The 13,392-nt window shown below is 45.3% G+C and overlaps 1 protein-coding gene across 4 annotated transcripts in view; it reads right to left on the bottom strand.

Annotated features, from left to right (window-relative positions):
* LRRK2 (leucine rich repeat kinase 2) overlaps positions 1 to 13,392 on the bottom strand; it is a 165,880-nt gene that overhangs the window by 3,284 nt on the left and 149,204 nt on the right. For 2 of the 4 annotated variants that reach the window (XM_070049660.2, XM_089304025.1), the window contains exons 45-50: positions 12,679 to 12,872; positions 11,074 to 11,146; positions 10,167 to 10,351; positions 5,127 to 5,279; positions 2,480 to 2,692; positions 51 to 100 (exon numbers count right to left, since the gene is read on the bottom strand). In XM_070049660.2, coding sequence (XP_069905761.2) covers positions 51 to 100; positions 2,480 to 2,692; positions 5,127 to 5,279; positions 10,167 to 10,351; positions 11,074 to 11,146; positions 12,679 to 12,872 — 868 coding nt within the window. Of the gene's footprint in view, positions 1 to 50; positions 101 to 2,479; positions 2,693 to 5,126; positions 5,280 to 10,166; positions 10,432 to 11,073; positions 11,147 to 12,678; positions 12,873 to 13,392 lie in introns of those variants that run through there. The other 2 variants (XR_016213164.1, XR_016213165.1) reach the window with 2 other exon arrangements.

The raw sequence follows: 13,392 nt of genomic DNA, 5'->3' as shown, positions 1-13,392 counted from the left end.
CTGCTGCACAGTGGCCACCCTACTACGCGCTGCCTCGGTGCTGTTCATACCTTCGGCACTCTTCCGGTTGTAGCCCAGGACCAGCATGACATTTTTAAGGCTTCCTTTACCAAAACAAAATACAGAAGTTTTCTTTTACAACCACATAAAGAACTTTCCAAAAAAAAAAAAAAAAAAGAAAGAAAAGAAACATGTAACTTCAAACTGAATTTATCATCCTATTTTTAGGAGATACTTCAATTACACTGAATGAAGACCTCTAGTTTAAAAAAAATGTAAACTTAAAAAATCTGCATTTATCTAAAAGGCAGAGTTACAGACAGGAAGTAGGGAGAGAGAATTTTGTACCCATTGGCTCATTCTCTAAGCATCCACGGAAGCCAGGGCTGACCTTGCTGGGGCCAGGAACCAGGAGCTTCTTCCGGATCTCCGAGGTGGGAGCAGGCGCCCAGGCCCTTACCCTTCCACCGCTGTTTTCCCAGGTGCATTAGCAGGGAGCTATTTTGGAAGGCGAAGTAGCCAGGACTCGAACTGGTGCCCTTACAGGCTGCTGGGGTTGCAAGGCAGCGGCTTCATCTGCACCACAGTGCCCACCCAGCTGCAAGTCTCAACGGGATGGATCTGAATACCCAGCGTGTGTTCCCGTAAGACAGCCCTAGTATGTGTCTCCACACGAAGTTATGACAGTAATGCAGGCAGCGTGTGACAGTGTGCTCTGGTCCTATAAGGCACGGATTTAAGAAGTACTGGGACGGAGAGCCGCTTTCATCCACGTGCTCACACTCTACCGTGACAGCATGTTTTCTTTCAAGTCTCCCTGATTTATTTGTCAAACGTTCATTAAAAATCTGTGTTATAAGCCCTGGGCTAGGTCCTGGGGGGAAAAGGGTCAACAAAAATGACAAAGACTCAGGCAACATGGAGTTCACACTCCAGTGAAGAACTGGCATTAACAAACACCGTCTTGACTTCTACTAGGGCTGGGCAACAGTGGTGTCAAGAGAACCAGGAGAGACCCTGACCTCAACAGTGTGGGCTTTGCTGAGGCCGGCCACACGTGCACGTGCTAGCTAAACCACAGGTAGGCTGGCGGGGCGGGGGGGGGGGGGCATAGTAGTGAGGAGAGCCCAGGTTTGAATTCTAGAGGAACGTGCTGGGGTGGACAGCAGAGGGGACCGGAAGCCCGCCAGGAGCCACCTGGTCTACTCTGTACCAATTCACCTTTTTTATAAACCAGTCACAGCCCACTGGCACTCTGCCACAATTTCAATTATGAGCACACATGTGAGTGCCCAAGTACACACAAACTGAACTAGAGAATGAAACGAGCTCAGGAAACTCCATCAACTGCACACCTGCCAACCTGCTGGTCCGCACTCACGTCCTGACGCCTCCGACGATGGGAACATCTCCGACTCCTGCACAGTTCTGACATCCACAAGGGAAGTGCAGGACAAACACGGCTTCCTTCTTAGTATGCTCTTGCCAAGCGAACTTATTCTCATCATCACAGTCAAATGTTTTATAACAAACTGACTAAAGTTTCATAAATTCTAGCTTTGCAAAATGAATTCCCACAGCGATATTTTTGTCATCAACTGCATATACAATATTATTTTTTTTTGCCAGGCATTTAAATGATTAATCAAAAGAGTACCTTGGAATGTATTTATGTAGAAAATGTATTTCATATACTACTATTATTTCTTCATCTTTAAATAGAAAGTTAGGAGCAAAAACTGTTCATCAAATTTGAGTGAAACTTATCATAGCTTCCCAATACGTCTTATAAGCAGCTGTAAGAGCATAAATCTGTTATAGAATGAAAAACCATTGCCTGGCGTTGTGGCGCAGCAGGTAAAGCCACCGCCTGCGACACTGGTATCCCATATGACAGCCAGTTTGAGTCCAGGCTGTTCACTTCTGACCCAACTCGTTGCTAACGCACCGGAAAAGCAGAAGATGGCCCGCGTGCTTGGGCCCCTGCACCCACGTGGGAGACGTGAATGGAGTTCCAGGCTCATAGCTTCAGTCTGGCCCTTCCCTGGCTGTTGTAAACCAGCAAAAGGAAGATCTCTCTCTCTCCCTCTATATTTATTTGAAAAGCAGAGTAATACATTTTTAAAAGATCTTTAAAAAATGAAAACCCAAATAGGATTGTTAAACAAGGATGGGAAGCCTAGGCTATGATATCTATAACCATTTGTTTTAATTTCAGTGATCAAAAAATGAAGTATACTCAGCGCCATGTAATTCCATTTTTGTCTTGGGTATAAAGGCAAAGAAGGAAGTAAGACCCAAACTACTTGCTTGGCTGCTCTGCTCTCCAGGGGACTGACAGCACTCACTCCTTCCATTTATTACCCAACTCAGAATTCACCCCAGTGACATTGGAAAGAGAAGAGAAAGCTTAAACTCAGCATAAAGGCAGGTGTCGCCGTCCCAGAAAGTAGGGCATAGACAACTGGAGGGGAGTCACTTGCCTGACTGTGCTGTCGCCATGACGCGCACGGAATCACAGAAGTTGTAGATGATGCGGATCACGCGCCGCGTGGAGAGGTCCAGGAGCAGGATGTGGCCTCCTCCGGTCCCGATCCAGAGCGCCGTGTTCTTCTGAAGGCAAAGCGCCTTCACGCGCACGGAGTAGAACAGGCTGTGCTTTGACTCCTGCTTTCCTACTGCCATCGCCTCCCTAGAAGCATGAGGAAATCACGCGTGAATCATTTTCTAACAATTAAGAGATTAAAAACAGATGTTTATACACACATACATACTCCAGAAAGTTCAGGGGAAAATTAAAGTTTATTTTGACGCAAAACAGTTCTGAAATGCATGCACTCAGAAAGTGCACGGAAAACGAGGCTGGCGTTGTGGCGCAGTGGCTTGAGCGGCTTTCAATGCCAGCATTCCATGATGCAGCACCAGTTCGAGTCCCCGTGGCTCTGCTTCTGATCCAGCTCCTTACTTATGTGCCGGAGAAGGTAGCAGAAGACAGCTGAAGTAGCTGGGCTCTTGCCATCAAGGTAGGAGACCCTGACAGAGTTCCAGGTTCCTGACATCAGCCCAGCCCAGCCCTGGCCATTGTGGCCTACTGGGGAGTGAACCAGGGGAGAGAAGATCTCGATCTCTCTCTTTCTCTCTCCCTCTCTCTCTCCCTCCCTCCCTCTCAGCCTATCGTTCAAATAAACAAATATATTTTTAAAACATAGATGGAAAATGTGTACTATAAAAAAATGCAAAGATTTAAAAATCCTATTGCACTAAATGTATAATGTTTTAAATTATGGACACTGCTTTTACGGCACAGCAGGTAAAGCTGCCACCTGCAGTGCCGGCATCCATACTGGGTCAGTTTGATTGTTGGCTACTCCACTTCTGATCCAGCTCCCTGCTAATGTGCCTGAGAAAGCACCAGAAGATGGCCCAAGTGGGAGACCCTAAAGAAGCTCTGGCTCCTGGCTACAACCAGGCCTAGCCCTGGCTGTTGTAGCTGACTGGGGAATGAACCAGCAGATGGAAGACCTCTCCCTCTCTCTCACTATGACTTTCAAATAAATAAATAAATAAATTTTAATGGGCCCAGTGCTACGGTGTAGGGGGTTAAAGCCATGGCCTGCAACACCAGCACCAGTTGGAGTCCTGGATGCTCCACTTCCTACCCAGCTCCTTGCTAATGTGCCAGGAAAAGCAGCAGAGAATGGCTCAAGTCCTTGAGCCCCTACAGCTCCATGGGAGACCCAGAAGAAGGTTCGGGGCCCTGGCTTCAGCCTGGCACAGCCCAATGGTTGCTGAGACCATCTGGGGATTGAACCAGTAGATGGAAGATCTGTCACTATGCCTTTCAAATAAATAAATGAATCTTTTAAAATAATCTTCAATTATGAATACATGATAAGAAATATTATGAATTATTAGTATTTCATAAAAGTCATTTTGTTGACTACAGAAGACCAAAGAGTCGCATTTTTCTTCTTGAGATCTAAATTATCAAAGGTAATAATAGTTCCTCAACTTCAAGAAATTCTGAAGCAAGATGAGGTTTTTATAAATAATAAAACTAACCCAGGGAAAACTTTGCCCAGTATAAGAAAATAAATGAGTAGTTTCAAAAGCTTTCTATAAAGTCTCAATGTTACAAAAAAAACCTTCATGTTACAAAAATAAAACTATATCCATTTGTATGTGAAAAATATCACATACCATTGGATTTCCCCCTGAGCTAATGAATTGCCTAATTCATGTCGAAAACGAGGTAGCCATAAATAAAAAGACCCTCCTAGATTCAAAACTTCAGGAAGTAAGGGACCCTTGACCAAGCAGGACTGTGAGCTGTTGTGAGCATCAACCTCCTCGCAGTCCAGAGAAAGACTCCAAGACATCCTAGGAAACACACGTGGCAGAATCCTTTTCCAGATGCCATGGGCCACCTAAAGTGTTCTCCAGAGCACAGAGAACCTCCACAGTGAAGTCAAACTGAACACAAATACAAAGTCAGCGGGCGATCGCTTGCCCAGGGCCACGCTGCTAGGCTCCCCAACAGGGGCAGCAGAGGACGCGGCGTCCGCCCTCCGTCACCCGCCCAGTCAGAGGAGGCTCGGTGCCCTCATTCTGCATTGGGATCTCCCACCCTTCCTAGGGCACCAATCCGACCAGCAGGTGCTCCAGCACCCGTATGTGTCAGTCATTTCATGGCTTCTGCTCTTTATGGCGCCAAGACCTTAAGCCATAGTCGGTAACTCCAAGTGGAACATAGCGTACTGTGTCCCTGCTAGACACACGGCCAGCAACGAAGCCAGTATGGTGGCTTTCCACAAGGTTTGGTTTTTCATTACAGAAAAATCTTTATAACAACAAGAAGAACTCATGTCTATCAGATTCCTGTTGTCGGATTTTCCCCAGTTTCCTGGATATCTCAAGCATTCACAATTTTGCTTCTGTGTTTGTGGGTGGATTATTTTCTACTGAGAGGCAGAAAGCAAGAACAATGACTAATGTAAACACAGCTCTCACCACCACCAGCAAGAACGTCAAAGAACTGGGAGGGGAGCATGCAGCTAACACAGCCAGGAGAAAAAAAAAAAAAGCTCTTAGGAGCTGACCGTCAAGAGCCCGTGCCCGTGACGTACTTTAGAAAGTGCACGCAGTCTATGAGCTCGCAGAGTTTTTCTGTCTTCTTATCCCACACTTCCACCACAGGGCTATTTTTCTTAGCAACGTAGAGAGCCGTGTCTACTGCCACCGCGATGATGTTGGAATCACTGAAAGCTGCGTAAGAAAACCTATGAAGAAAAGCAAACAGGTCGCTTCTGTGTGTGTAGTAACAACCTCTCCCTAGTTCCCCACGCTCGTAGAGAATTAACACTACATGAAATAGCAACAAGATGAACCATGACTTATGTTGCTACTTTGCTTACCTGTGGTTATGCTATATTGATTTGATAACAAAATAACTTAAAGATTATAACTAATGTTTACTTCTGGCTCTGGTTTTAATTTCGCTTCTATCCGCTTCATTGGAAAATACCTACCATATCGTAACTACTAACTCAAATGTCACTATACCATCTATAACGTTTGACTGTTGCAGTAAAATCCTTGTTGGGAATCTTTGGAAAATTAAAGGCTGGCCATTTACTCTGACAGTTATAAAATATAAGATACTGAAATAAATTTTAGCACTACTACCTTCAAATCCCTGTCGTGAACCCAAGGCAATCAAGTTGGGAGGGAAAAAAATCCACATCAACCAAACATAAATGAGAGCAAACTGACATTTTCTCCACCTCGAAAAGAAAGGACAACAACAGACAGTTTTCTGTGTCTCTGCTGGCCTCAGACATTCGGCACCGTGAGTGTTTCACAAACATCCTGGCCTCCCACCCACATGGTAGCTCCTGCTTAGCCCTCAGGCTCAGCTACGTGTCAGCTCCTCTGCACTCCTCGGGACCCATCCAGACCCCCCCCCCCCCGGGGCAGCTGCAACACAGTGCAGCTTACTGAAAACAAAACTTCATGTATTACGTGCCCCTTACACAAGACCATGCAGTGTCAGCTTTCAGGGACAGGGCCAGGTCTGTTCTGCCTCACGTCCACAATCCAGTAAAGAGTTATTGCAGGGGTGAGTACTTGACACAGAGGTTAAAACATTGCGTGGGACATGCACGTGGCATGGCTCAGTGCCCGGATACAGGCCCCAGCCCCACTTCTGACTCCAGCTTCCTGCTGGTGCACATCCTGGCAAAGACTTGGGTCCCTGCCACCTACATGGGAGACGTGGGCTGCTCGGGGGCTTGGTTCAGTACAGCTATTTCAAGAAAGTGGAGCACAAACCAGTGGATCAAAGATCTCTTTCTCTTTCAATTCAAATGAAAAAACAATGTCAGAGTTTTCACAGATAGGAACCGCTGAAATCCCAGACCACCCATTAAGTGGGAAGCCAGGACAGATGAACAGACAATGCAGAATGAGCCAAATGCATGAATGAAGGAAAAAGTCAAAACTGCAACTGAGGCCGGTGCCGCGGCTCACTAGGCTAATCCTTTTGCACGAAAATAAACTTAGTTTTAATTCTATTTTCTGCAGACCTTAAGAAGCCTCCTCACGCTGGCGCCACGGCTCAACAGGCTAATCCTCTGCCTAGCGGCGCCGGCACACCAGGGTTCTAGTCCCGGTCGGGGTGCCGGATTCTGTCTCGGTTGCCCCTCTTCCAGGCCAGCTCTCTGCTGTGGCCAGGGAGTGCAGTGGAGGATGACCCAAGTGTTTGGGCCCTGCACCCCATGGGAGACCAGGAGAAGCACCTGGCTCCTGGCTTCAGATCAGCGTGGCGGCCATTGGAGGGTGAACCAACGGCAAAGGAAGACCTTTCTCTCTGTCTCTCTCTCTCACTCTCCACTCTGCCTGTCAAAAAACAAAAACAAAAACAAAAACAAAAAAAAACTGCAACAGAATACACAGATGACAGGAAACCACTAGAGGACGTAACACTCTTCAGCATATACTGGGCAAAGAAGACTTTTTTCCCCATCCTTTTTTTCCATTCTTGCAACAGAAATGAAACACAATGTTGCCCGAGAGCCCACCATGTTTTAGGCAATTCCTACCTGGGTACTTGCAGTTTTCAATTGAAGGCAGAAGCACTTAGTAGAGAATTACAGCTTACAAAACACCACTGTGCGTTATCTCGTCTGATGCTTAATTAACAATGTCTACAGCATGATAAGCCTCAGTGTTTCCAGTTAGAGAAGAAAGAGGGAGAGATGCTAAATACTTTGCTGAAAGCCAGTGACTAACACGTTGCTGACACAGGACACAGCAGGAGTCCTGCGGAGTCTTCCCAGCCCAAAGGCAACCACCGCTCAGCACCCTGAACACTGCTCAGTCAGCAAGTACAAAGGCAAGGAGGGCGGTGACAATGAAGCAGCCCCAACGAGTGATGGGTGAGAAGGGGAACGAGGCAACAAGTGACATGGAAACATGTTTACTTCTGTATTTTACTGGAAAAGCGGGACAGACAGGTCTCCCACCTGCTGATTCAAACCCCAAACACCTGTGATAGCTGGTGCTGGGCCTGGCTATAGCCAGGAGCTGGGAACTCAATCCAGGCCTCCCCCATGGGTGGCAGGGACCCACTGACTTGGGTTATCAGCTGCTGCCTCCAAGAGTCTGGATGCTAGCAGGAGGCTGGAATCAGAAGTACCACCAAATCTTGACGCTGGGCACCCCGACACGAGACACAGGCACCCTAAGTGGGACCCTCACTGCTATGCCAAACGCCCACCCCCAGACATTTTCTGAGAGGAGAGCTAGGTCACAGTCTTTCTGCTGGGATTGAACATCTTTGGGAACCTGGCACTAAGGATGGTCTCCGGTAGAGCGCTGCATTGCGCATCGCAGATGGAGCTCTAAGGAGTGGACAGACTGACATCCAGGATTCCATAAAATGCTCTGTGATATAAAAGAAGTGGGGGCCCTGTCTTGCCAAAGGTTTTTGGACTTGCATAGCAAATCAAGGGAACATCCAGAATAGGTTCAGCTCCATCCTTACTCCACACTAGGAGTCAAATCTGAACAAGATAGGAAATACAGGATTTACAACGCAGGGCAGTGTATCTTAACCCTGACCACAAGCAGAGTCACCTGCAGCTTGAAAAGCAGCTCAGGGGCCAGTTTTGGGGTGCAGTGAGTTGAGCCACCACCTGCCACAATGGCATCCCATGTGGGCACCATTTCAAGACCTGGCTGATCTGCTGCCCCACTTCCAATCCAGCTGTCTGCTAACGCGCCTGGGAAAGCAGCAGAACCTAGCCTCTGCCTCTGCCTCCCACAGGAGAGACCTGGATGAAGCTCCTGGCCTCAGCCTGGCCCGGTCTCTGCTACTGTGGCCATCTGGGGAGTGAACCAGCAGATGGAAGCACCATCACTCGCTCTCGCTCTTTGCCTTTAAATAAATGAAATCTGGAAGGAGAGAAATGGAGAGAAAAACAGAGAAGGGAAACAAAGAGAGTAAAGAAATGACTAACGGGGCCCCATCACAGGCTAAACCGGTCTGATTTGATTGGTGTGAGGTAGAGTCTAACATCCCATTATTTCTGTAGAATGGGACCAATGGTATTAAGAAACTAGTGTTTAAAGTAGTTCTAGACTATGACAGCTGTTAGGAAGGGAAACGAGAGATGCAACAGAAGCTGCTACACAGGCACCAGCACAGGTGAGACCTGCACAGGTGAGACCAGGAACTGGCATTTGGACTCAAACAGGTAGAGTGGAAGAGCCATCCACACTCTGAGAAAACCATACTGCGAGCTGAACTGAGACAGCTCCCACTTGGATACAGCATACAGGGCCAGGAGTGGGCAAAATATCAATCCAGAGGGGGACACTGGAGAACTGGACAGAGTCAGTGCTGTGAACATGCCAGGTGAGAGATGGCTCCGAGTTCCCTGCACCAGCAGCGGGGGCAGTGAGAAGTCCCAGGATCACACCTCAATCTCAATCGTGAGCACCCAGATGGATGGATTTCTAGACTAGATTTCTAGTTTTGGAAATTCCCAAAACTCAGACTTACGACTCAAAGCTAATAATAACTAACGTTCACTGAGAGCATCCTAGGTAGCTAGTTGGTATTACACTACATTCCTTACATGAATTTTATTATCTAATCCCCAGACCTCCCTTTGAGACAGAGCATACATAACCCTCAGGAAAAAAGACTAAAGATTTGAAAGGTTCTTGCCCAAGCTCACAAAACCAATAAACAGCAAAGCCTTGAATGATGGGTGATGCTATCATCACCCCACAGTGCTTTGTATGTCATAATAAAAACCAACTGGTTTGGTTAACATACAATTAAGAAACTGAAACAACAAACTGGGATGAGATTTATCTTCATCTGTTTTCTGCTGCTGTAACTGAATGTCACAGACTGGGTCAGAGTTCTGGAAGACCAAAGTCCAAGCGGTCACACCTGGTGAGGACCCGGCAGAGCCCCGAGGTGGCACAGGCATCCCACGGGGAAGCAGAGCAAGCAGACAGCTCTGGTCTCTCGTCCTCCTCTCCTAAAGCCTCCTAAATGCAGTCGGGGGCTCCACACTCAGAACTGCCTCTCATCTTCATGACCTCCAAATGCCATTCACCCAGGACCCTGGGGATTAAGTCTCCAACACATGAAACCTGGGGGACATTTTCAAACCATAGCAGGGTATATAATTTATTACATTATTGTTTGAATAAGTCTAGTATCACTGACTTAATCAGAGTGGACATAGATGTGTTTTCCAAATCTAGAAAGTTCTTTATGCAGTCTATGTTTCCTGAACTCAATACTTAATGGAAATTATCCAAAGCTGTAAATGACTAAGGTGAATGTCTTCTAATCTCTTATGTTTAATTTAAAACAGACAAATTCATAACAATTTAGATTCTAAACACTACTAAGATTACATATTGTCTATACATTTTATCCTAAAATTGACAATGCTAGGTGATATTTTAATGTCTTTCTTCTTTCTATAATTTCTAAATTTTCTATAATTAATGATTAATTTTGAGAAGGAGAAATAAAATATGCATTTAAAGAGATTGATCTTAGATTTTCTACGATATCATTCAAACAATTAAAAAACAACAATAAAATGTTAAAATGGTTATAAAGACAGAAAATAACTTACAGCTGATTTGTCCTTGTTTCAATGAGTTTCTGAACAGTGAAATCATGAGACAATGAGAAAATCTTGGTTCCACACCCTCCCCACATCGTGTTTTTCTCTGTTGAATTCACGGATTCACTCAGGCACATCAGTGGGGTGCTCACATTTCCGATGTTGAGGGTCTTCACAGGAGCGGCTCCTTCACACTTGGCCAAAGGGGAGAGCGCACAGACACGCTGAGTATCTGCAGGAGGAAGTGCTATGCAGTCTGCACCTCCTAGACCCACTGAGACGGGAAATACTAAATGTTCACACGTGTTTTCCCAAGTTTATATAAAAACAGGATTCACTTAAAATGGTAAGCAAAATGCTATATTTATAGCCAATCTCTTCTTTTCTCCATGCAAATATCATCCGAGAAATAACCTAGGGATTCTCTCTGACTTCTCTCTCGCTTGAGATAGTAACTGAAATAGGAAAGTATGGAAACTTGAACGACTGGGTGGAACCACAGATGAATGGATGCATGAAGGGACAAATGCTTTAACACTAAATGAGATTATGAAGGCAGGCGGATGGAGTGATCTCTTCAGTGGCAAAGAGGCAATTAACGGAATTAAAATCTAGGTAATCTTTATTTTCTCCAGCGTATACTTACAAGGAATGACCTGCTGCACTCATGAATAAATGGAGTTAGTTCTATTCCTAACGTTGTAAACCAGATTTTATTTATCACTTTATTCTTAGTTAATTCATATAAAATATTCAGTCATTCAGTAATATCTTTTGGAGGATCTTAGCATGCAAGACTATGAAATGACAGATGAAAAGCAGGATTCACAATGCTTGCTCTCTGGGAACTTATAATCACAGAAGAGTAAGATGAGATACACGAAACAAAGTCAGACTTAAAAAATTCAGCGTTTACCTTCACAGTCTTATCTTCAAAAATCGCTAACTTGCCATCAGCAGTTCCCACCAAAAGAAAATTTTTTTGCTTGCTAAAAGGAAAAAATGTCAAAGTTGTAACCGAAAGAACATTTCTCTCAATTGAGATGGCTTCAAAGGCCTCCCCGACTTGACTAAACTTTAGAAAGGCGCCTTTCTCAAGGTGGACCCCTGACCTCCCCAGAACATCTACACTTTCCAAAACTCCCAATTATAAAGTCTTTCTCTGCCCCTTTGAGATTCAAATCTTTGTGCAGATTTTTTGAGTTTTAGAATCCAGGAACGCCATCCGCATTGCCCTGGGAGCCATCTCTTTGAAATGCACTCATCAGTAAACGCAGTGCCCCTGTCTCAGGTCTCTGAGGGCCAGAACAATGTGCAAGCACACACGGTAGCAACCAAGCTCCCCACTAACACTCAGGAACTTCTCCATAGCTGGAGCTCAACCGTGAGCCGAAAATTCCCTCGCCTTTCATTCACTGGAATTGAGTTTGATTCTCTCTCTCTCTCAAACTGAGATAGCTTTCCATAAAGTCTCCCTTACCTGTTAACCCTACGCAGTGAAATTCTTCTTTAGCAATATTCACATAGTTTAAACTTGAAAACTACCAGTAGAAATTATGTTTTAGGTACCAAAAAATTGGGGCTTCATACTTCTCTCTTTTTTTTTTCCAGTACTGTCTTAAATCAGAAAAGCCTTTGAGACAGACTCCTAGAGGCTCCAGGAAACCATCTTGCCCAAATAATACAGCAACCAACCTATGACGGACACCTGAAACTCCATTTCTTCACTCAGTTTCTTTGGCATAAAATCATATTAACAATTTAGTGTGTGTAAGATTATTTAGGCAACTGATATTTTAAAAACTGGTACACGGGCTGGCGCCATGGCTTAATAGGCTAATCCTCCACCTTGCAGCGCCAGCACAGCGGGTTCTAGTCCCGGTCGGGGCGCCGGATTCTGTCCCGGTTGCCCCTCTTCCAGGCCAGCTCTCTGCTGTGGCCCGGGAGTGCAGTGGAGGATGGCCCAAGTGCTTGTGCCCTGCACCCCATGGGAGACCAGGAGAAGTACCTGGCTCCTGCCATCGGATCAGCGCGGTGCGCCGGCCGCGGCGGCCATTGGAGGGTGAACCAACGGCAAAGGAAGACCTTTCTCTCTGTCTCTCTCTCTCTCACTATCCACTCTGCCTGTCAAAAAAACAAAACAAAAAACAAAAACAAAAACTGGTACACAACAGCTGCTGACTACATAGATACATAGATATTCAAAGGAATACGTGGATTCATCTGAAAAAGCCCCACCAGTGAATGTCAGTGTGAGGAAAAGGGAAGAAACAGACCCAGTCTTAGTCTGTGTGTGAGATCAGGAGCAGGGCTTTGAGCTTGAAGAAATGGCTGACACCCCTGATACCGTCTCAGCTCATCTATATACAGAAAAATAGTATTTATAAACTGTGGTCTCTCACAATTCCATTCATATATGCAAACCAATAGCAGCACATTTAATAAAATCAGTCCTGACTGATACAATAACAAGTTTGCACACAACTAAGTCAGCTCTTGATCTTCAAACTCTCTCCCTTACCTTTGCTTAGGAAAGGAATTGCAGTATAAGCAAGTGACAGAATCGGTCATCTTTTCCAGGCTGTGTCTCCTCTTCCCATCCTCCGTGCTGATGGCCAGGAGGGCACCAGACTGAGTCCCACACACAATCCAGCTTTCCTTCTCAACAGGAAGGGACACCAAGGCCAGGCACAGGACTCTGCTCTCACTAACTTCCTGTTAAGAAACGAGAACACGGCCTGAAGGACTCGGCTGTAGCCTGAGTAACAAGAACGTGTATGTGGGCCTTCGAAAAAAGTCCACGGAAATGGAATGAAAAAAAATGTTTATTTCAGTAGAATAAAATCTTGAAATTACATCATTTTTTCATAATATACATTTCCATAAACTTCTGAAGACCATTCATACATGGGTTTCAAAGCTTCTTGCATTCAAATGAGCTTTTCATTCCATTTCCCTAAACTTTTTCAAGTTCCCTCTTATATAAAATGAAAACATTCTGTTAATAACATACACAACTCTTATTTTCTTGCATTTAGTTTTTAAAACACTGTTGAAGGATCCAAGATGGTTTCGTAGGGAAAAGACATGCTGATTTTGACCAGAGGAAGATAACAGAAGAAAAGGGGAGAACTACCTTCCCAGGGGACAGCTGGAGAGAATTTTGCAGTAAGATTTCTACAGAACATAGACAGACTCACGAGAGAATCAATTACCCGAGTTAAAGAAATCCATA

Source organism: Oryctolagus cuniculus, chromosome 9 (genome assembly GCF_051225735.1).
Source record: "Oryctolagus cuniculus isolate XC-2025 breed Fujian yellow rabbit chromosome 9, ASM5122573v1, whole genome shotgun sequence".
NCBI classification, from domain to species: Eukaryota; Metazoa; Chordata; class Mammalia; order Lagomorpha; family Leporidae; genus Oryctolagus; species Oryctolagus cuniculus.
Note: the sequence above shows the minus strand (reverse complement) of the source record. Positions and strands in the feature narration are given on the sequence as shown.